Raw genomic sequence first — 25,273 nt, 5'->3', positions numbered from 1 at the left:
TAGCGCCCTATATGGTAAAACACAAACAAATTGTCATCTTTATTCCAAATCCAAATAAAGGAAATTACGTGACCAAGAATGTCAATCAACTTTCGTTCGGAAGTGCATTGGAACGTAAATAAGTTTACGGATGAATACAGTCTTGTGGCTTACGTTCCTTTTCCATCGGCTAGATTTTTATACCTAGGTTGAAAAAATATCTACTAGAATCACTAGAAGATTAGTTCTTACTTCTTATTGAATCTTATTTAATTGCTAACGGGCTTGGTAGTCATATTACTACTGCTTCTGCCTCATACGCAGGAGGTCGTGGGTTCAATCCCAGGTTCGTTTCATTTTCCTACTTTGTATATTTGTCTATATTTCTCATGTTCTACCAATCGCTAGAACTGCAAATGGACTTACATACCGTTTCCATTTCTATCCTATACTTGGAATTGGAAATGGACTTAAAAGCTCGTTTCCCTTCATCCAATTAGAAATTCCATCAAATACTTTCTCCTATTCATCACATTGGCAGCTTTTTAACCAAGACGGACCTCTGCCTCTGTAACCTAACCCAAAAATCCCAATAAATTCTGTATGATCTCGTGGCAAGTGCAGAGGTATATTCGGCTTGCAGTGGGCGAGTGACTACATCATCATTTCCTCCCCCTTCCCTACATTGACTTGCATTCTGACGTGGCAGGCGCCAGTATGACCTAACAAATGAGATCACCAGTACTTGTACATTGAAGATGTGTGCTAGTCCCAAGCAAACATCTGTTGGTTCTCTGTGCAAGAACAGCTGATCTGGTCATAATGGAGTAGCAACTACGGGCAGTCAATCAAGCTCAAGCTTATTGAATCTTATTTAATTGCCCTACTCTGTATTTCAATACACGTGTGTCAACCTTGTCTTTATGTAAGATATTGTCTGAAATATGAAATATATCACACTTGACTCAACAAATCGTGTCACAAATATGCCAATATATGTTACTATTTACAACTTAAACGACCGTGGTCGAGTCGAACAGGAAACGACAGAAAGGGTTAAGTCATGGCACATCTGCAGCTCCACATGAAGTGGTTGAATTGAATAGAATAACAAATTGTTTTGGTAAATTCGTCACAAGAATTTTATTATAATATTGCAAATAAACTACCTTTACTATTTTTACCTCAAATATCAGTGAACATATCCTCTCTCTTCCATCTGCAAATGCAGTTTCTTCTCCAAGTAGCCCAACAGAAACGCCCTCCGCTGCTCATGATTGTAAGTTTCCAACTCTCGACCCAATGACTTGTTAGCCATGTAAGCCTCAAGCTCCAATAGTAAATTGTCCAGATGCACATCTTCTCCGGCTGTCGCTTGTCCAGCTAATTCTCGTCTAATGTTGTCCAGCAGTTGCTCGCTGAATTCGCTGAGGCCGCCACTCTCTTCCAATATCCCTGCCTCTTCTACGTGTCCCATAAAATCTTGAAAGGCGGCTTCGATTTCCTCATCCATCTCGGACAACAGCACAGGCCTTCCCGAGCCCATTTCGAACCAGCGGGGCATTTCCCCTTCGTCTGCCACGGATACAGCCAGATACGCACAGAGTCCTTTTCCGTCATCCAACTGTTTTGTGCAAAGATAGCTGCAGAAATCCTTCGTTCCGCTTCCCGTCGGCAAGGTCGAGGATTCCGCCTCGAAGTCTTTTATCCATGGTGGTTCATCTAGATTTGACGGGGCGATCGTTTGCGGCAAAGGCTCAAGTGATCCTGTCGGGGGCTTGGTTAAAAAGGGATCGGCCAAGATCCCAGACTGCACACAGTTTACCAACTTGACTAAATAGAGGTTGCGCATTCGCTTGGCGTCGATTCCGCGGTGGATTTCAAGACACAACTTCTCGAACCACAGCTCTATCAGCCCTTGTTCAATGGGTCTGTGTTGGAACAAATGCATGCTGCTGCGGGCAAAATTAAGAATGAAGAGAAAATCTTCGTCCAATTTGAATTCTAAAGAGGGTTCTGTCGTCATTTTCAGTGAGTTTGTTTCACACTCAACAGAAACACTAGACAAGAAGCGCAGGTCTACTTTGATTGGGGACACAATAACTAAACATGTGATTACGCTATTCGCGTCCTTCCTTCATCAAATATTTCAATAGAAAGGAATCTTTTTTGAGAAAAAATCTAAAACAAAAGTTAATTGGCATAGGTAGCTAAAAAAGTTTTTGATTGTAAATCAATAGTTAGTCTATTGTTTTAAATAGTTCCACTGTTTTTACTCCAAATTGATTATATAAACGGTAAACCAAACAAAAATATTGATTTTTTTGTTGAAAAAATTTGTTAAAAATTGGAAGGTGCAAAATTCAATGGAGCTCTATTATAGCTACCATGGGAAAGAAAAGGTTAAAAGCGATGTTTTCAAGCCAAGATCTTTTTATTGAAGTAGGGGGAATGACGGCTTTGACAGGTTTTGTTCTATTATTGTCAGGGGTTTTTTATGACTGATTATGCTCAAATTTGTCCTAAACATTCTTTGCATATCAAAGAATATTGTGACCAAATTTCATAAAATTTGGTCGACAAAAACCCCCCTGACAATAATAGAACAAAACCTACCAAAGCTGTTTTTCCCCTATGTCATACGGAATGCACGAAAATCACTTTATGCCTCATTGGGAATTATATATGCCGTAACAGAATTCATTACCAGTTATCTTCAGCATGTTATGTTTAACGAACTTTTTTCTTATTTTTGAAACCAAAAACCATTATGTTGTTGACGTAGATGTAAAATTCTCATACTTTTACCTCATTCACACGACTTTTTTCAAAGATTTCAATAGGAAGGAATCGCTTATGAGGAATATGCTAGAACAGAAGTTATTTGGCATAGCTGAACTATGTGAAAAACGTAAAAAAGTTTTTGATTGTAAATTAATAGTTACTAGAATGTTTTCAATATTTTCACTATTTTACACAAAATTAATTATAAGTATAAGCCATCCAATGAAGCCATAAAGAAAGGGTTAAGCATAATTTGGAGAAATTGTGACGACAGATTATTGTTTCATTGACGATCAGGTTATGGTGTGTTGAAGAAGTGTAGGCGGAATCTCAGTCATTACTCCTAAAATATACTAAACTTAGCTTGATGACAAACACTTTTTGCGTATACCTCCACAGCAGTTAGGCAAAGGTGGTAATGGTTACAGCTGTTATTTGATAATAAATTATGTTCTTAGCATTTTATCTAAGACATTCTTCTTTTCTCTCTTGTTACAGGAAAATCCTCCCGTTCCGACGACCTCGACGACCAGCACGTTACGCGGCGCAAGAAGGCTTCGACGAGCATATGCTTCAAGGTTCCGGCGGCGGGACTGGGTGCCCGCCCACCTAGCATCATCAGCAGCAGTACCACCACAGACGAGGGTGGCTTCAACGAACCATCACCAGAGATCAAAGCCAAACTCAAGCCGGCCTACGATTTCGACGTGGTAGCTGCAGATTTGCCTGCGTCACCTCCGAGGCGAAACCTCGGGAGCGCAGCCGGTGCAGCTACGAATGGAGACGGCGATGGAGCACTACTCGAACCGCTGGTACCCACGGACGAGGAACCGCAGCTAAACTACGCCGATCTGGGCTATCGGTTACGTCCAGATGGGACAGAGTGCGATGAAATCTACGGTGAAGTAGATCGCTATCAAAGTGCCAACAGCAGCAGTATTATCACCAACAATAGTAATCAACCGTTAGACGTAGGCCACGGCGCTAGTAGTGTAGACAGTAGGAATGCTAATAACAATACACGATCTCATTTGAACTCAACTAACAACAATCAGCTGCCATCGGAAACGATCACCACAAATGGTAGCTCAGACAAACCCGACAACGACGATGTGCCAATGGCGGAGATGGATCGAGTGCTATACGCTTCAATCGTTCCGAAAGCAACCGGGGATTCTTCCTCGACCATTGCCAGCAGTGAGCTGGCTTTTATGGATTTAGAAAAGGATGAGGCTAAAATTCTGGACCTGGATGAACTTAGTGAAGGGGTTGGCGAAAAAGGCTACCACAGTCCGCAGACGATCCTTGATCCGACGCGACCCACCTTGAGCGAGTATGAAGATGATTATAGCAACAAGACATTGCCGGATCCACCTTCATTAACGTCGATGCGACCGCCACCGATTCCTGAAGGCCCACCGTTAGACCTGCAGGATGTTGCGTACGCCGATGCCAGTGACACCGAGCACGACAGTCTGGTGCTGCCAGACGAGATGACAGCAGATGAAGCGGAGCGGTTGCTCAGTTCGAGGTATGTGGCAGTTACTTCTAGTATACATATGTAGATAATAGGAATGTGTCGCATTTTTCGCCTCCTTCTATGAGTTCCTTCATGTGTAGGCAGCCGCGGCGCTTGCATTGCTGTCTACTTTTGTTGTTGCTGTTAGAGCGAAAATATGTGGTTAATTTTGTCGATACACAGCTGAATGAGAGTTTCGGACACCGACCAAATACCAACGAATTTAGGGAAAATGTGTTAATATTTAATGTCACACAAACAAGTTGCCGGTCAACAATTTTCTTCAATGTTACATCAACTAGAGAATAAATTCCCTTTGTAGTAGTTCATAATGGATTAATTTCACTTTTTTCGTTTGATTAATTTGACCGATATAATGCCGAATGCCAAAATGATAAATTTAGCTCGTTGATCTGTTGATGTACACAAGAAGCAATAAGCGACGAGGCATTATTGGCTCAGTGTAATGCAAAAAAAAACTTAATTTTGGAAATATTCTAATCTCGTTGCTTTTTGCATAACTTGAAGCAAGCTTATGCCAATCATTTGTATCCCATTGCGTCTTATTTGGTATAAAGTTAGAAGGCACACTCTTTTGGTATTTAGGTCGCATCGTGTTTAAATATTCGCTGCTACACAACTCTTCGACTAGACCAAACCAACGCTCAGCAGCTGTATACCACTAACAAGCATGTGTCAGAACATCTTGCTTCTCCCACGTGAAAATAAATATGAAGTATGTTCACACAAATTGGCGTCGTTGTTGGGTGGTCGTATGTACTATACATAGTTTTATACTTTGCATTAATTATAGGCAACTGGTAGAATTTCTCTCAAAATACTGTGTTTTACGACTCTCTGACTATTTCAGATCCTGGAAATGTATCTTCTTCAAAATTGCTCATTCAGCTGTGTAATAAAATCCACAATATTTCCTATTTCAATAACCATATTAGTGTTAATGAGTTTCTGATATGCAAATAGCGCCTTCAGTTCTCCGTATGTTCCTCTCCATCATACTTCTCACCATTAATTAATGTTATATATTTTATCTCCTCTAATCACATACTTGTATCGTTTCCGGAATGTGCCTTCCTTGAAACTTGACGTGCTTGCTGCCGCCCCGCAACCACCACCACACATCTTCTTCTGTATTTTCCTGTTGTGGCCAAAATTTATATGCATGTGTTGCTCTACAAAATTGCTCATCATCCACCATTTTACCAAACAAAAACTACAACCAATACCAAATTTCCGACGACATGTTGCACATGCTTGATGTTGCTGCTGATGCTGCTGCTGCACTATCCATCACTACCGGAAACCACATTCAAAATTAAACCAAACACGCACATATAAATACACATTCATTGTTACATTGGACTGCTTGTTCAAATTTATGATACTTGATTCATTGATTGATGTTATTCGATACGTTCCTGTTCCTGTCATGTGTGTTTTTAGTATTTTGGAGTACAATATCAGGTAATTTCTTTACAAACCTTTAATTCTATTTCATACTAGTGTTTATTGGTGATAGTCAAATAATTTTGTTTTATATAGTTTTAAATTTGTATATTTCAACAGTATTGTGCCATTTATTCTAAGTTTCTTCTTGTGGTCCTGACTTCTGATGCTATGCTACTTGTATTGGATGTACGTTAGTAGATTTCTTGGTATTCAACTGTTACAAATACAGTACCCTGTAGTTTATTCGATCGTGTAAAAATATTTACTATGTTTCATGCAATTTTACTTTAATAATTTTATCAGGACTGAAAAGGATGCGAAGCCTATTTCGCAAATGTAAGTAAAATTTAGACCATCATTTCCTGTCATTTCAATCACAACACTCTTCTATCCAAGCATATATTCTTTCTTATCAATTATGCTAGTTTCCTTGTCGCATTTTTCTTGTAAATGGAAAATTGTTTTAAATACATCCACAAACTAGGTAATGCTTTAGGTGGAGGGTATAGTATGCGCTTGTATACAATAATCGGCGGCTATTTTATTTAAAAAAAATCCATATTTATCTTAGCAAAGAAATTTATGTTTCATCTTATTTATTCAAGCAAGAACAACCTTGAGTTTTGGTCATATTGAAATCCAGTTTTCACGTATGGTAACAATTCATATGACAGCCATTTATATACGTGCATGAATGGAAAAACCATTCGAGCTGAGTCGATCGGTATATAACACCACGTTGGCTTTGTCAGAAGAGTTTATTTAAAAAAAAATCACCAACAAAAAAAAATCTGCAATGGAATATCGTATTCTACGCCAAACTCTGAACCGGTACTTGAAGTTTCCGGAACAAGACATTTATAACACTATGATGCTGATCAATACCACGTTTTCCCGGCCGCAAGAACTTAGAACTGATGCGATACTTATAGACAAGCGCACTTTATGCTCACTTGTCAGAAAAAAGAAAACATATCTCGCATCAGTTCAACCACAAAGCAGAATGTAGACGACACTCTCAGCTGGCTTTGAGGTTGCTAGAGCCCACATCAATGGCAAAGGATTTAACAAAGAACTCGATTGAGTGAACCGATGAGGTTCAACTCGTTTGTTACTGAATATTGATGATTTAAAAATTTCTTAAATAAAACGGAATTATGTAATATGAATATAAAAGTATTTTAATTTCATCGGAGGGGCGTTTGGCAAAAACTGAAACCAGAAACTCTCTTAATTTGTAATAAAACAACAACTGTTCATTTTACCCCGCTGAGGTGCTCAAATTACCCCATCAGCTTTTAGTTTGTGAAAAAAATCGTCATTTTTAATTTGAATAAAATGAATATAAAATGTAATATTACTCTACCGTACTCAAGGACAAATGAATTCTAACACATTGAATTTGAAATTCCATTGGAAGCAGTATTAGGGTGGCCAAATTACCCCGACGCCCCCCTATATGAAAAAGGAGAGCATATACTTTCGCGTGCTGGGTGTTTCAGAGATACTGATTTTTGAAAAAAAAAAAATTTCCTCACAGAGACACCGTGAACAATATAGGTCTCCTTCTTCTTTTTCTTCTTCATTGGCATTACATCCCCCAATGGGTAATTGCCGCCTCGCAGCTTAGTGTTCATTCAGCATTTTCACTGTTATTAACTGCGAGGTTTTTAAGCCAAATTACCATTTTTTTGCATTTGTATATCATGAAGCTAACACGATGATAATTGTTTGCCCACGGAAGTCGAGTAAATTTCCAAACCGAATATTTCCAAGACCAGACCGGGAATCGAACCCAGTCTCTCTCCGCTTGGTATTGCTTTGCAGCCGCGCATCACCCTATGGGTCTCCTACACACTTAATTTTTTTTACCGGGATCTCAGCAAAATGTTGAACTTTTACCGAGATTCGCACAGCCGTTCCCCAGCAAACATGTTTTTTGCCGAGATTTCTGTCAAAATTGCTGATAATCAGCAAATATTTTGCCGAAAATCAGCTAACAAACGTCATTTTTGCTGAAATATCAGTTTTTTATTTTGCTGGCGCACGGCTGTGCGGATTTTTGCCGAGCTGCAGAAATAAAAACTCAGTGTGTAGCGTTTTATAAAACAGTTTGTTTTTTGAGTGAAATGATAACCTATCGGAACAAATTTGTTGTATGAGAAATGGCAAAAAATGTACTCACTTTATCTCTTCAATAGATGGTCTTCCTTTCTCCCTTTCACCCTCTATCGTTTCATACTTGTTCGCGCCCTAGCTTTCAATCTGATGATATTCAATTATCTTTCGATTATCTACTCCCTCATACTTTGAGTAGAAATGACCGATAAAGACGATAAACAAATCATTCACCACAATTACAGTCGTAAAATCTGTTTCCTTTATCTCTTAGATTGCGTTTCAAATAACGTTATCTGTTAAAAATAACATTACATTTTTATTTCAAATAACTAAAGTTGGAGTCATTTACCCACCCGTCTTATTCCGGACTAATGCGTATTTTTAAACATTAACTTTTTCGCCTTATTCCGGGCAGGCGAGAAGCATTCTCTCTTTCGCATTAGTCCGAAATTGATAGCAAATAGCAAAAACCACCTACTAATATTCCTTTCTTCTTCCTGGCGTCATTATTGATTATTTAACTACTTGAGTAATTGAAACTTGCACAATCCCCGGCAATCATTCAGTTGATCTTTCGTGCAATTTTACAGATTCCAGCAACCATAGATTTAGTAGTCAGTCACTACACCCATTCCATTGATTTGTAGAAGTCCGTCAGTATTTCAAGTATAGAATGACATGCAATATGCATTATACTTTTGAGCGATCAAACAAGTGTTATGAGGGGAAGGACGCCACTTGTCATTTTTTATCGATTCCGAAATATGACGCATACAGGAAATAAGGACACCTACACCCATTTTTTATCTCGTCAATTATTCGAAACTACGATAAATTTGTAGTGCTCAAAAGTTTCATATCCTCTTTAAAAAAAAGTTTGCATGTAAAATTTCAGCTCAATCGGACTTCGTTAAGTTTGACTTTTTTGTAACACGAAAATTTCAGGAAAGTTCGGAAATAGAATTTTTATTTTTAATGCGAAATGTCTTAGGGGCCCCATACACGCTCCGACATGTTGTACAACTTTGACTCCGCCCTCAGGAAATTTGGTTCGGTCGGAGTAATGTTGTACCGTCCGTGGGCAAGTTGTACTGTTCAACAGTCGTACAATTTGGCCACAGACGGTCCGACTTTACTCCGACTGAACCAAATTTCTTGGGGGCGGAGTCAAAGTTGTACAACATGTCGGAGCGTGTATGGGGCCCCTACATAGGGATTTTTTTTCGAGGAGATGAAGCTTTTGAGCACTACTTGTTTTTGAAATTCGAAAAGTCGATTTTCATTGGAACCCTACTATGTATCTATGGTTGCTACTCCGTGAATGAAATAGCACAATGAATCAACTCAAGTGAACTGCTGTCTGGTATAAGTCAAGCAGGTTCACTGTGCAAGTTTCAGTAAACTCAATAAGTACAAAGATCATTAACGGCACCGGCCACGTCCTTACGTCAGTTAGGAATGAGGAAATATCTCCGTGAATTGATGTGGAAATTCCTGCAGGTTGTGTTTAGTGAATCCCTGCTTAAAGATTTTCGGGAATTCTTTCGTAAATACTAAGCGGATATCCTGCGGATTCTTCACAGGAACACCCGAGGTCATCGAAGTGCAGGATCTGCAAGATGCGGTCGATAAATCGATTAATTGTAGCGTGCTCATATTATTGTTTAAAACGCTCTGACGCGTTATGTCAACAATACCTACCCATTAACAAATGTTCCTTCCGTGTGATAGCAAAAATCACCTACTAATGAACCTTCCTCGTTCCTAACTGACGTAAGGACGTGGCCGGTGTCGTTAATGATCTTTGCCCTCATAGTTCTTCGTCGTAAATTGTGCATTCTAAATGCAAATCACTGTTTTCGATTTTCTGCCTTATTTTTTCTATATAAACTTCCAACGAGGAATTCTTTCGTAAATACTAAGCGGAAAAAACTCGATTTTTTGATTTATTATTTCGTTCTATTTGATGCTCTGGACAAAATTTCAGCCAAATCGGTCAACGTTTGGGCGGTGCTAAACTCGTTGGAAGTTTATATAGAAAAAATATGGCAGAAAATCGAAAAACAGTGATTTGCATTTAGAATGCACAATTCACGACGAAGAACTATGAGGACGGCCCATAAAAAAAAAATTTTTTGAGACACCTTAGGGCCGATGTCCACGTAGCGGTTTTTCAAGCTGCGTTGACGCAGCGTTATTCGGCGTTGAATCAGGCTGGGAATGCACACGACAAGCGGTAATTTGCCGCAAAACTTCTAACGTCAAACCTATCTGTCACACCAAATGTCATCCGCCTGCCAGCTGTTGTCAGTCTGTCATTTTTCATTCTCTTCCAATATGAATCGAGTTCTCCATTCACATAAAGACATCAAACGTGAAATATTTAGATTTTGATTTGTATGAAGCTCATCGCCCCCGAACGATATTCAATGGGTATAATGCTATTCTAAACATTTCATGAGCTTTAACATACCTATATGATGACAGACTATAGTGAAGGTAACTCAGTATTATTCCAAAATAAAAAGTTCAATTAATGCTTTCTAGTATAGAGTAGAAAAAATAACTCACTGTAGATTTAAAAGTCTCCCATTACTTCTAAAATGAAAAGTTTGAACTTTCGAAATTAATTGTAGATCTGTGAAATTGAAATCGTGCCGCACAATTCGATTGTTTGAATAAAAACGTTTTCAATACAGAGAGACAGAAATTTGGCCTCGCTTTGCTTAATCCCAATATGTTTTCTACAATCATAATAAATGAATATTATTACAATTTCATAATGTTGCTCATTCTTTATTTCCAACTCAAATTTATTACTTCATAGGAGGAGTTTAATCTTGAATAATAGTGGATTCAGGCATTCAATTGTTCTTGTCTTGAATTGAGCATCTGTTGCATTTGGTGTACGATTTTTATTAGTTCCATTTATCGGTAATCATTTGCTCACGAATAAAAAGTCATTAAACATTTTGGTCAGATACTGCAGTCACTCCTACAAATAAGGTGCTCAAAATCCTCCTCCGAAAGCATCACAAGCGATTGCTGGCGTGTTGCTACGTTTGTCGTTGTTCTTCCAAAGAAGTGCTATCTAAATGCCAAACGTCGTTATTATCATTGCAATTTTCACTTCACTGCAACACGGACCGATCGCAGTAGCGTTGCCCACAACACTAGAAGAAACGCATTAGTACTGTAGCTCGCCATCTCTTTATCTGATCTCGTTTCTTCTTGCAATTGCAATCCACATTATTTGACGATTTCCTTCTGTTGACATTCCTAAAAACATGAACATATATCAGCAATAGAACAGCCAAGATATATGAACCTCCGTATCAAACCTATATTTAATAATTCATCCCATGGCGGAACTGGTATTGCCTTCCTTGATGTATACAGGGTCCCGCGGAATGTTGGTTGGAACTTTGTTGGTTGAATTTTGCCTGGTCCGTTATTCATCCCAAAACTGCCACATCACCGTCTGTTCGGAAATCAATTTATTCTGATAAAGTTGGTACAATTAATTTGCGAAACCAAAATGAACTGATTTGCGAAGTATTTTTGTTTGTTTTGATTTCGCTCTGACACATTCTTTCACATCACAGATTTTCCCATTAGAAAATCTTGTTGGAAAGAAAAAGAATAGAGAAATGTCAAAAAATACTCGCGTGCACGCAGCGTTCCTGTGGGGAATTACGGTGACTTTGCGGTAACTCTCGCCGCAAATGAGACGCGTGTCGACGCCGCGTTAACGCAAGTGCGTGTGCATGATTCTATTTGATGTTGGGTACTTCCTACCGCAATTGCGTTGACGCTGCGTGCACGCAAGCTCAAAACCGCTACGTGGACATCGGCCCTTAATGTACATTGATTCACAAAAAAAACCGCGTTAAATTTGGAGCAATTTCAAAAGATTCACCACATGAATTCCCAGAAAAAAATCCGTAGCATGTAGAAATTCCTCCCGAAAATTTTTGGATAAATTTTCGGAAAAAACATTGGAGACATTTTCGCCATAATCTGGTCAGAATCAATCATGAATTCCTAAAGAAAGTGTTTACAGGAATTGAATGAGGACTTTCCGCACAACTTCCGGCAGAAATTTCTGTAAAATTTTCGTTGCTTCTGCATTGCATTCAACGAGTATCAAGTGACATTGAAAGAAATGCAGTTTAAAAAAATAAATTTAAAATAAATCAGTAATATCTCATTATTAACACTATCAAAGAGAAACTGTTCTGAAAACTGTCAAAGCAAAATTTGGTATAAGTCGCGCGGATTTGGCGCGGATAGAATTTCATGCCGCGCGGAAATAGAATTATTTATCGGTATTTTAAAGGACCAATTCATCCGCAAAGCTCGGGAGCATATGCGACCTTGTGTTAAGGTGATTATACAATCAAGCCAAGTGATGAATTTCAAATTCACCACACGGTTTTTACTCCTATTATCAAAAGTTCAAATCTAGCGTAATAATGTTCGTACAATGCTGAAATTAAAGTCGATTGTTTAGCAAAAGTAAGCAAACGATCTACGGATGTTTTATCCCCATGGGCGTATGCGGTTCTCTCAATTCGTGCTCTTGAAAATCACTAGAAAAAGCACGTGGTTTCCAAGATGGCCGATTTGTGGCTTTGTTGTACCGTTTTTTGCCTTTGGTACCGCTTTTTTGCACACCATTGAGCTGATTCAAAGATACTTAGGGGTGATCGGGGCATTTAAATATGGTTGACTTATACAAGAGAATGTTACCTTTCATATTGCGTCGATGAATGACGAAAAATGCGTTTGGAAATTGTTGGAATGCACTTTTGAAAATGTATTGATTTCAATGTGTGTTCCCGACTATACGGGGCAATATGAGCCACCTTTTGGGGCAGTATGGGCCACCCATCCAAAACCTTTATTTAGGCGAAAAAAGTATCGTAATATGGAAGAATATGATATTCCTACAACAGTTTCGAGTATTCCACACCAAATAAAATTAAAAAACCGCACAACAGCGGACTGAACCGATTTGTCACTCTTCACCATTTGAACAGCCACATTTCAATTGGTCAATGGTCATTTTTTCTGTTTCAATCGCAGTAATGCGCTGTTGTAATTTTCCGTAATGAATCTTACATATATGATAATATTCTTGTATTTGACTACTGAAATTTGAATTTATTCGCATTTTAAGGCCTGATATCTTGCTCTGTGCAGGTATGCCCATATTGCCGGTTTTGGGAAAAAAAAGTTTTATGATAAATTCAGATTTGTATCAATACAAACATGTGTGCACAATATTCAATTTCAATATATCTTTTGATTGTGGTGTATTTTTGACCTGTATTTTAATCAGTTTTGTGTCAAAACCTTATTTATAAACTTCAAATCTTATAATAATTTTGCCTATGCTGCGAAAATTTGCATTTTCAAGTGTATTTTCATGTTTGAATTGAATTTTAATGCGGTTTTCACGTTGATGCATATGTGGAGCATCCTCTTAAAGATCATATAACTTTTACATGATAAAACTTGTCAATAAGCTCAAAATGAGGGTGGCTCATATTGCCCCGTATGTTCATATTGCCCCTACTGCCCCTATTTCTTATTATCGTCGAACTTTTTGGGTCTGTCTCATTTGGAGAATTAAACTTAAAAGTGACAGAAAATCACCCCGTTACAAGAATGGCTGGTGCTACCCAGCAATTCCAATAGGACATCGATGGAAAATGATTCGATATCTGTCAAAAGTAATCTTGCTCTGCGAGCAGGGTTATTTGATAATTATTGAAATGTCACTTTTAAGTTTAATTTCAGTTTAATTATCCAATTGAGACAGACCCTAAACAACTCGTACGTACACTCAAAATAATTGTCACTTTAATTCCACTATAAAAAGTCATGTAGACATTAAAATTCGAAACTTTCATCGGCCTTACTGGAATCAAATAAAACTTACTCAAATCATAAGTGCATCTTAATAAGAAATGTAGTGGAATTCATTAGAAAACATAGAAAATAATATCTATATACTCTTCTAGTGAATTCTACTCAAAATGAATGTATGAAAAATATATGAGTGGGGTTCTCAGAGCGAAAAGTATGTTTATTAACAATCGCTAATGAAACATTTTGCAGAAGCATTATGAGAACGATTTGCAAAAAATGTTTATTAACAATCGCTAATGAAACATTTTGCAGAAGCATTATGAGAACGACTTGCAAATAATTCTGTTTGGGTGTGAATTAACTTTCTACTCCTTTTTTGCCCTCGTCCGCCTCTAGTGGACGGGATACCATCTACAGGGAAACTAGAAAAAAAATTATAGAAGTTTCACTTAAAATTTAAGTACATGGCCAAACGAAAATTCACTTAAATTTTATTTTATTTTCAAGTGAATTAAGAATAATGAGTGCCATCACTAATGAATCATTTAACTTTTACAACCGAAACTACATGGAAAATATCTGCATATGTTTTCAAGTAGATTCTAAGTGAAAATTATTTTGAGTGTATGAAACCAGCCAAAACGTCCGCTTGCTTAGGCTGTGAACCATTCCAGCGATTCGTTTAACTTTTAGTTAAAATTTGACAGTTCGATGGTTATTTCTTCGTGGTTAAAAATAACCCTGCTCAGGAGCATGGTTAGATTTGACAGTTCGGTAGTTAAACTTTGTTCGCGAGAAAATTGGCGCCAAATCCATTTTGTTCCAAATAACTATCAATCTGTCAGAACTCAAATGGGTCGGCTTCAGGGTAAAATTTTAACCACGATGGGAAAATAACCATCGAACTGTCAAATTTTAACTAAAAGTTAAACGAATCGTTGGAATGGTTCACAGCCTTAACATAATGCAAGCAGAACTGTATGAGTGGTCGCAAACTTTGACGGCAAGGCAACACTCCCTATTCACTACTAATTTTTTTTTAACTCTTTATTAAAGTGTTTTTTTAATTTTAACACTACTAAATTGTGCAAATTCACTTACTTTAAGTTATGTTGTTACTATTCAAACAAAATCATTTGACTATCATTCTTGCTAATCTTCGTATCGACAAATTTCCCACATCTCATGTACATTTCCGTAACTTTTACCTCAGACAACAACCACTTCTCTCGGATGAACAAGCCCGCGAAGTAGAGCAGATTCTGCTCAACAACAAAACCAAAGCCGAAACCGATTCCTTCCGACCGCCTCCACTGCCAACGCATTCACTTCCAACCCCACCTCAGGAATTACGCAAAGAACCGGACTCGCCGCCGGCTGTGCCCTCAGCGGAGCCTACCCCGCCTCCCTCGGCGACGGACGAACCGGATTGGCTGAAGGACGTCCTAGAGGCTCCAGCCAAAAATGGAATTGCTGCCCCTCGCGACAAACCTCCTCCTCCGCCACCGCCGCACAGTATCGCCTCGTCGAATGGTCTGGAACCTCCGGCGCCACCGAGTCGTAACAACTCCACTAGTCAGTTCGAGGAGACCGGCAATACGACCGATCTGCTGAACCAAACCATACTCGATTCGTCATCGATCCTGCAGGATTCGTACGTGTCGGGTGATTCGATGCCCAGTGTGACTACTTCCGATAGTTTGAACCTTAGTAAGCAGGAGGAACAGCAAACAACGAACGACGCCGAAGCCGACGTTTCGGCAGACGAGAGTAACAACTCCGGGTTCTACAACGCAGAGTATCCGCCGGTCAAGAGCAAGGAGGTGTTCGTTAATCAAGATGGGGTGCACTTTTTCGAAGATGGTAACTTTTGGATGGAGGTTCCTGGGTTGTTAGAGTCTGATGAAGAGGATGACGTGCGGATTATTAAGAAGAACACCAAGGTAAGGTTCAGTACCAAACCAATGCAGGTGTTCTCGACTTTCTCGGTCAATGATTACGACCGGCGAAACGAGGACGTGGATCCGGTAGCTGCATCTGCCGAGTATGAACTCGAGAAGCGGGTAGAGAAGATGAACGTTTTCCCGGTGGAGCTGATGAAGGGTCCGGAGGGACTAGGGTTGAGCATCATCGGTGAGTTGATGGTTTGTGTAGATTTGGTTTTGGAGGACTATAAAATCTGAATGGATTCGATGTTTTGCAGGTATGGGAGTCGGCGCAGATGCTGGCTTGGAAAAGCTTGGTATCTTTGTCAAAACTATTACCGATAATGGTGCGGCAGCACGAGATGGGAGGATACAGGTACGATATTTGTTTATTAGTTTGTACAATTTATTGATATGTAATTTATCTGCACTCGCTAGGTAAACGATCAAATAATCGAAGTCGATGGCAAGAGTCTAGTCGGTGTAACGCAGGCATACGCTGCCTCGGTACTGCGTAACACTTCTGGCCTGGTGCGGTTCCAGATTGGGCGCGAACGTGATCCGGAAAATTCCGAGGTCGCCCAGTTGATTCGCCAGAGTTTACAGGCGGATAGAGAGAAGGAAGAACGGGTCAAACGCCAGCTGGAGGACTACCTTCGTCGGAATACGGAAATTTCCGAGGACTCCACCCTGCCAGTGTCGGCCAATTCCAGTGTATCGGAAGGCCCGATCAGCCCAACCGGAGCGACGGCGGAATCGTTGTTCGAAACGGAAGCTGCCCGATCAAGTGACGTGGAATCTTTGCGACGAATATTGCAAGAGGTAATTGATTGCTTTGTCCATTTTGATTTGCCTCACACCACCGTTATTATCAACCATGCTCCTAGACTCATGAGTAGACTTCTGCATAAGGAAGTGGCTAATTTTTCAAATGTTTCGAAGGAATCTTTTTTTTTTTAGTTTGAAAAGAGAACGTTTTATTGATCTTTCATTATGATTTTTTGGAAACGTCCGAAACATGTGTCACATCCCATACAACTTTTTTTTTCCAAATCACATTTCATGCGAATAATTAAATGCGTTGCATAGGATTTTTCTTTAATTTCGCTTATTTTCATCTTGATGGAATTTCATATCGTCACAATGAATTTGTTACGGTACCATAGATTTTTGTTTTATGAAAAATTCACACAGAGGTAAATTAAATTCTTTTAGAAGTTGAGCGATATGTAGGAATTATTACAATAGAATCATACCATCCAAAATTAACAATAGGATCATTCATTCAGTAATGTGCTTCGATGTGCTTTCGTAATGAATTACCTCTCCGTTGGAGAGCGCGTTGCTGCAATCTTTTCCGTGCGTGTGTTGTTCCTGTTTGGTATCTGTGCTGATTTAGTTTTTCTCGTTTCTGGTTCTACTTTTGTCTCATCCGTCCACATTAATAACAACGAAAAAACACCATCATCACGCGCGCATCATTGGAATGTGTTGGGCAGCATAAAGCGGTAATTGATTCCAATCCACTCTATGTATTTATAGCAAATGCTGCCTCCTTCAGTCCCAGTGCACTAAATAGAATTTATGTCATTATTTTTGCGATATTCTATTTAGTACCAACACTCCGTTTTCCTTCACAATTTTTCACATAGCACATGTGGATTAGCGAAACGATGCACCAGCAAAACCGTTATAGGTTTTTAATTCTTTCAATTATTAATTTCTCTTATCCCAGGAAAATTCTATTTATGATTTTGCTGTCCCTGTTCTCTGATTGAAAATAATTTTCGTTGCTTTGTTACAATCCTCTCCAAGAATGGCTTGTTCATGGATTTTATGCATGATTTGATGTAAGATTACCACAATCGACAAGTTTATAATTATGTATGACAGTGTATGTATGAATGTTAGCAAACATTATCATTCAACAGAGTAACTTTACATACTAAGACGGTAAGGTGAACCATCTTTTATTTTATTTCATTTTGTCCATCTCGGATTTATATGTATAACCATTTCTATTAGTAACCCATATGTTATCATTTCTACTAGCTACTAGTACATAGCTACTTATGAAAATTAGCAGAATTGAGCATTGGTAAATTATTTTGTAGTTGCGCTTTTTAATATCAAAAATTGAATCAAATATAAAAAGATAACAGAACAAACGATAGGTGAAAATAATTGTGTTTTTGGCCTTGGACTTGACCGACGACCGAACACGGGACGCAAGCGGATCTTATAATAAAACGAACCGGATTAATCTCAAATACAAACTTAATTTTATTTGCTCTTTTCTCTTTGACGGGTTTTCACACAGTTACAGTTCAGTTACAGTTCGGATGACTCCAGAAGGGTCTGGATGAAGTCTTACGATACGTGCCACAGCTCTTACTGAGCTGGCGGAGCATTGTAGTTCTTGACCAGCACAAGGTGATCCTCTCTTACATTTGCTTCGATCGTCCTCCACTTCGTTCGAGGTTGAAGGTTGGCTAGATATTCGTCCCGCCAACGGTTCAAAATACTAGTTGTGTACCTACTTGTGTAACAGCTGCCACCTATCCAGACAATCAACCAATAAATTGGTACACAGGTACACAGCCTTTGTTGCCATGCAGACGAATATTACTATGGATCCGTCACATTTGGAGAATTAAACTTAAAAGTGAGAGTTCGAAAATTAGCAATTATCCCGGCCATACGAATGGCTGGTGCTACCCCTCAATTCCAATCAGACATCGATGCAAAATGATTCGATATCTGTCAAAAGTAATCATGCTCTGCGAGCAGGGTTATTCGATAATTATTGAAATGTCACTTTTAAGTTTAATTCCAGTTCAATTCTCCAAATGAGACAGACCCTATATAGCCCTTCGTTGTCTTCACTCCTCGAACGCAGAATGCATAAACTTTCAGAGGACCGGCATAATCCACGCCGACGTGGGTGAATGCTCGAGTGCCCATCACCCGAGGAACAGGTAAACTACCCATGAGTTGAGTTGCTATCTTGCCCTTGAGTGGAACACACCGAGTGCATCCCTGAACAATTTGACGAACAGCATTGATTGTTGTTGTCAGCACTCAGCAGTGTTGGTCTCGCTTGAAGATTTCGCAGATGAATATCTCGTAGCATGAGCTGAGTCACCTTGTGATTAGCTGGTAGCACAATTGGGTGTTTCACATCGTATGCATACGATGAATTCTGTAACCGTCCTCCAGCACGCATTGTACCTTGGCTGTCTAGAAATTGACAATTTTTTTTCTGGAAATTCCTTACCTTTCTATAATAGTTCCAGTTCCTGCCTGAATGATGCGTATTGTGCAGCTCTAGCTAGCTGTGCCTTATACTAAGGACACACCTGTGGTACTTGTACCATGGTACAAGAGAACAAGAAAATTATTCCAAGACTATCTTTAATAAAGACAATAATTGATATGGTACTCATTTCAAGATTCTTGTACCATGGTACTTGTACCACCAGTGTGTCATTAGTATTAGCATCATAAATTTCGTCGTAGTTAGTTCTGACGACAGTCGCCGTTCCTTGAAATACCTTCAACAGTCGTGTTTCCAGTAACTGCTCATCGTTGATGGTTGCCAAAGGTGCTTGCATCAATTGATGCTCATGTTTCAATTCATTTGGCCATACCCCACACCTGCATACGCCAACTCAGACGCATCGTAGCCGATCGTCTCATGACAGGTGACAGATGACAACCATCCAAACGGATTGAACAGCTTGGCAGAATCCAAAAGAATTTGTCGTTTGGTGTTCACGTTGTTCGGTTTCAGATTTACTTTGTACGAGAATGTGTCCTCCATAGGAGTCCACTTAATTCCGAGAGGTTTCACTACGTTCGGTTGCTCTGCCAGCTTTACCTCGACCGGAATTTGATCATCGGCTGGCATTCCCTGTAATAATTACGGATAATTGGTAGTCCATTTTCATAGGCGGAAACCGGCGGATTCAAGTATTTCGATGACCTGCATTTTCAATTTCATTGCGTACTGAACATTTGTCGCGCCGAAAAAAAAGTCTTTGACATAGATGTCAAGCTCAATCCTTTGGGCTGCTTCAGGATACACTTGCCTATATTCTCGAGCTGCTTGTTGCATCGCTTCTATCGTCAAGAACGAAGCACAGTTAGTCCCATAGATCACAGTGCACTATCGATAGTGTTTTTGTTTCCTCCTTCGCGAAAAACGATCCTCTGGTAATCACGATCCGCTGGGTGTACTATTAATTGGCGGTACATCCGCCGAAAACGCCACCTGGTAGGATCGGAAGCGCAGAAAGACCGCGTCATTAAGTGACACACCGGTCGACGACGCACACGAGGCGTCGAAAACCACTCTTAATTTGGTTGTCGTGCTTTCTGCCTTAACAACGGCGTGATGTGGAAGATAAAAACACTGGCTTGTCTCTACTTCTATCTCGTCCTCTCCAAAGTAACATTTTCAGTTTTATAACACTCTTGAAGACCATAATTTACTCTTCAAGAGTATTATAAAACCAGCATAAAGCCAAAGTGTTACTAGGGCTGGTACTTCCTCCATGTGCCCATGTACCGTGTTTGTCCGCAAGGTGCGGTTGACGTCTAAATCTGAATGGAGATTTATGATCGAGAAATTAAATAATCGATGAGTAGATGGCTTGACCGAAAATCGTGTTGTGTGCCACAGGAGCACCATCGTTGTCCTAGGCTTATCCTGGCTTAAGAAGAGCAAGAAAGATATCCGCTCCTAAGATTAGGTCGATAGTGCCCCGGATCCGCAAGAGCATCCTGTATCTGCGTGTCCTTCAGGGATGGGTGCAGTGTTGTGAAGGCAGTGTGGACGAAGGCATTTTGCAGAACTACCGTGTTTTGAATCGGTTAACGATCACGAGCTTCAATGGCCACGAGTTGCGCCAGCTACTTGCTGTCCCGGTCCAGAGACAGTCAACTTTTTGTTCGAACGAGATAATGCGAATTTCCTAACGCAGGCTTCCGTAACCAGCGATGCTTCGGTTCCCGAATCGACGAGAGCGCGTACTTCAAGAAAACCGCCGTCGTTTCCCCGCACGCGGATGATAGCCGTCGGTAGCACAAAAACCTTTCGTTCCACTGGAATATGTACCACTCCGCGTAGACTCCCCGGCGTTGCAGTCAAAATTGCCGCTTGGTCCACGAATTCACAAACAAGAGCAAAAACAGTCTATTTTGCCTTGTTATATACCATTGGGAGTGTTTCTCACGCTTCTTGGAAGTGCTTGTATCCGAAATTGGATACGAACTCACCAGCTGTTTCGCACTTCCTTCCAAGTATGACATCAATGGGGTTGTGGGGTCGACTCGAAAACATCCTCGAAGAACCTCCAACTTTTGCGGTATCCAGTCAACGTCGGTACATTGATCGGTGGTAGTCGCACATTCACTGGGGCACGCTGCTGAATTGACGTTTCCTCTCGTACGATTTGCACTCTCAACCTGCCGCTGCTTGTTGGCTCTCCAACAGTGAACGCTGTGCTTTAAGAAGCATTTTTATCGCTTCCCGAATATCACTGTCGATAATCGTTCTGCCACTCGATGAGGAACCCGTCTCGTCCGGATTGGTGTCCTGACTTTCCTCTATGCGTGTTTGCGTTCGCCGGAAATTTCAAGCAAGCTGAGCTGCTCAAGGCTTTCCATTGCCTAGCTATAGGACGCACGCCGTTCGATGAGTTTTCTGGCTGCTGCAAGCTCCTCATTAAGCTGCACCACCTGTACATTCCGGATTTTCACAAGTGTCTCCATTCTGGATCGCGATATTATCCGACGAAGAAGGACCAATGGTTTTGGCCTTGGACTGGACCGTCCACCGAACACGGAACGCAAGCGGATCTCACAATAAAACGAACCGGATTAACCTCAAATACAAATTTAATTTTATTTGTTCTTTTGTGTTTGATGGGTTTTTACAGACTCAAAAAATACGTTTGTTTTTCTTCTTTGAATGTTCTGGAGTCGAATTGGCGCGCAATGTGACACAAGATGTGACAGATGTAATGCTACGTACACACCAGTCAAGCAGTTCGACGAACATTGACTCCACCCCCAAGAAAACGCTTCGGTTGCTGCTTTGTTGGAACGTGTGTGAAGTTGTTCGAACAACCATTTGACAGTTGGCGGCTCGGTTGGAAAAAATTAAAACGGTTTGATTTTGGTTTGAGTTGTCGGGGGTGGAGTCAAGGTTCGCCGAACATGTTTGAGCATTTGTAGTGAAGTTGCACAAACCCCCATATATTTTTTGATGGTTGGTGCTCGAGTTGGTGCTTCGGTCGTTCGTGTGTGATATTGTTGGTCAAATAAATTGATTGTTCGTGTCGCTGTTGATAAAACTTGATGGATGTTTGAATAAACGGGAGGTGGAGTCAATGTTGGTCGAACTGCTTGACCGTGTGTACACGGAAGCTTTCATTTACCCATTAATGGGTACTTCCGTACCCATTTCAAACAAAAGCGGCATAACTCATTTAATGAGTAAATCGCATTTACTCATTAATGGGTACTCCCATTGAACTTCAAAAAATGGGTCAATTCCACCCCTTGTTTCGCTGCCGAAAATGTATGAAATTTACCCATTTTTTTTGAACATTTTGTTTCTGGATTTTTAATTTATCGCAATATCTTGGAGAGAATTTGAAGAAAATATCAAACACCAAGGTTTGTCGGAACAACAATGTTTATTTTATATAAATATGAGATTTACACAGCATCCGCATCAACTTCACTATTTTACGTTGAATATTTGGTTTCATTATCCTTCTGGAATCATGGTAAAGGCGATGTGCTAATAAACACTATGAATCGCTCGGTTCCGTCGATATTCCGTGTTAAATTGTTATATACACAATTCAATCTAAATTCATCTCCTCGGTGGACCGCTGGACTTGCTGAAGGTGAAGTGTCCTGATCGGCTACTTTTGCTTCATCCATAGTGGATTTCTGTAATTGAAACATATGTCCTTTTTTCTTCAACTATTCCAGCTGCCAATAATAAACACTTACCTTGTCCTGATAGTCCAGCGTTGTAATTGCCTCATAATTGAATTTAAATTAGTTTTCTCGTATAATTTGATCGTTTTTCTTCTGCCGCAGAAAACAGGCAAAATGGCTGCCTTTATTTTTCAACTTTTGGAAGAGTACGATTTACCCATTATTTATTATCAGAAAACATTCTGAACAATGGGGTAAAAGTACACTATTCGTGGTGAAGAAAAATTACCCATTTTTTGACATATCAGTGTTGATGCAAATAATGGGTATATGAAACCCTTTAAATGGGTATTCGCAAATGTCCGTGTACGTTCCAAGAAGGGCCACATCTCGCAGGGGCAGACGATAGGATTGGGGGGATTGGGCGATTTCCTATACGAACAAAATGGTTATTTTTCCACAAAAACCGTTGAACTTAATGTGCAAAATATTTCCATTTTCTGATAAAATTTTGATCCTTCCAATGCAAACTATCTGTGGCTAGGATTTTCGAAAGGTGCAAATCTTGTCCCGAAGAATATTTAAACCAGACAACGATATTGATATTTACCCAATCTACTCAAAATAACTCTCAGAGCATAGAAATGAACCCAATTGAGCATCATTGGAAAGTGCTGGATGATAAAATTCCTAAAAGGCACATTTCCAGCATCAATGAATTGGAATTAGCTTTGAAATAAAAGGTGGTAGAGAATTCCGACCTCCGTTACGGCTAATTTAGTTATCTTATCATACATACAAAAAGGAATCCAACGAAACATTAAATTCTTTTTTACAACTCCTGATTTAGTTTGCAAAGTGTGCCAAATCTAAATAGACGAACACTTTTTGAGCGCATATTGAATAGATTGTTACACTTGTTTTTGTTCTGTTTTTTTTTGTCTGATTTTTAATTTTCTTGACATTTTCTAGAAAATATACAGCTAGAGCAGAGATTCCCAAAGTGTGGGTCGCGACCCCCAGGGTGGTCATGGGCTGTTCAGTGGTGGGTCGCGAAAGACAAATTTTAATTCATAATTTTGTTACTATTTTGTCCCACAAATCTATTTCATATTTTGAAAGAAAGAAGTCCTATACAATCCAAATGTAAGCCCCGAACTCAATCCAAAACCAATCCTAATCCAATTCGAATCCGATCTAAATCAAATCCAAATCTATTTAAAATCCAATCCAAATCTAATTCAAATCCAATCGTAATCAAATCGAAATCCAATTCAAATCCAATCCAATCAAATCGAAATCCAATTCAAATCCAATCTGAATAAATTTCAAATCCAATCCAAATCCAACCCAAATTCAATTCTAATTCCACCCGAATCCCATCCACATCCAATCCAAAGAATGACGAATTTTTTACAAGTACAATGATGGGATATAAAGCAATTTATTATAATTTGTCCAATCTAACGCGAACTCATTTTTATCTACTTTTACAAAATCTATGCATTTAGTACCTGGTGGGTCGCAAGCAATATGGGATTCTGCTAGGTGGGTCGCATATCCAAAAGTTTGGGAACCTCTGAGCTAGATGCTAGACGAACAGTTTTTGCACTAACTGTATACTGCCCACAATTGCATATTAGTCGAAAAATAAGAAATCTGGCAAAGATGTAACTGATATGCGATCATGGGTAATGCTTTCCAGTTTTCGATCGAAAACGATAGGTTGTTGATAGACAAAACCAAAATAAGTGATCCCAAAACGCTGCCGTGGGGTACCTACACAAGATGTGATACGAAAATTACGAAAATATGTGCTATTGATGTTGACGAACGCCTTACGGCCAGTTGAATAGAAGTGCAACCACTCCCACTCTGAATTTTGCAACGATCAGCTCATGCGGACGTTTCGCTTCAGAGAAATTAAGAGATATGACGTTCAATAGCTATTTACTGTCGATTTCCGATGATACACGCTTATCTGAAACAACCCAGTGGCCGGGTCATTTGTACCCGGATTTTTTCGATGTTAGCAGTTGTCAAAATCTGGGTATGTCAACAAAATGGATATGAGTCAGCCGAACCCGAAATTCGGGTAAAGGAGGACTTAACATTTTCGGAAATATCAACATGGCGTCGACCAGCGTCGAAGTCGCATGTTGGAATTAATGTTGCGGTTTTTAGCGGAATGCAGCAAGAAACAGGTAAGAATAGTTGAATTTGTCATGGCGGAGCATTGTCGGCACAGCCGACAAATGTTTTGCGTTGGGAAAATTGTTTTATTTAACATTTTTTACGCAATAATAATTTTCTAGAGCGAAAAAAGCTGGGTACCGGTTACCCAGATTTTTCGCTTGTATTGTTACCCAGATTTGAGTTAAAGTATTCGAACCCAAATTAGAGTAACCACGGTTTTGCTGAATCTGGGTCACTTTGACATAATTCTGGGTAGGTTCAGGTTAGCGTGTAGTAAATTGGCAAACGCCATGAGATTTACAAGAAATCATTTTTTGCTCGCTACGAGAAACTATATGCGTGTGCTCGCATTATGAGTGTGCTGTCAAACTCTTAACTGTTAAGCGACAAAAGTTATGTAGGGTGGCCCATAACCGGAGTCATTGCCCCAGGGTGGTATATATCG

General features: G+C 39.7%; 2 protein-coding genes across 11 annotated transcripts in view; one reads left to right on the top strand and one right to left on the bottom strand.

Moving 5' to 3' along the window:
- The window catches only part of LOC134218414 (neurabin-1), a 217,043-nt gene that overhangs the window by 178,577 nt on the left and 13,193 nt on the right, over positions 1–25,273 (top strand). For 7 of the 10 annotated variants that reach the window (XM_062697377.1, XM_062697375.1, XM_062697371.1 and 4 more), the window contains 5 exons: positions 3,262–4,294; positions 6,056–6,088; positions 14,964–15,883; positions 15,954–16,051; positions 16,114–16,497. In XM_062697377.1, the coding sequence (XP_062553361.1) occupies positions 3,262–4,294; positions 6,056–6,088; positions 14,964–15,883; positions 15,954–16,051; positions 16,114–16,497 (2,468 nt within the window). Of the gene's footprint in view, positions 1–3,261; positions 4,295–5,746; positions 5,768–6,055; positions 6,089–14,963; positions 15,884–15,953; positions 16,052–16,113; positions 16,498–25,273 lie in introns of all 10 variants that reach the window. The other 3 variants (XM_062697376.1, XM_062697373.1, XM_062697374.1) reach the window with 2 other exon arrangements.
- Positions 1,095–2,067, bottom strand: LOC134218420 (uncharacterized). The gene has a single exon (XM_062697387.1). It carries the CDS (start codon positions 2,003–2,005, stop codon positions 1,172–1,174), a length of 834 nt encoding a protein of 277 aa, XP_062553371.1. The 5' UTR covers positions 2,006–2,067; the 3' UTR covers positions 1,095–1,171.

Source organism: Armigeres subalbatus, chromosome 2, assembly GCF_024139115.2.
Source record: "Armigeres subalbatus isolate Guangzhou_Male chromosome 2, GZ_Asu_2, whole genome shotgun sequence".
NCBI lineage: Eukaryota > Metazoa > Arthropoda > Insecta > Diptera > Culicidae > Armigeres > Armigeres subalbatus.
This window is presented reverse-complemented; position numbering and strand designations above follow the sequence as displayed.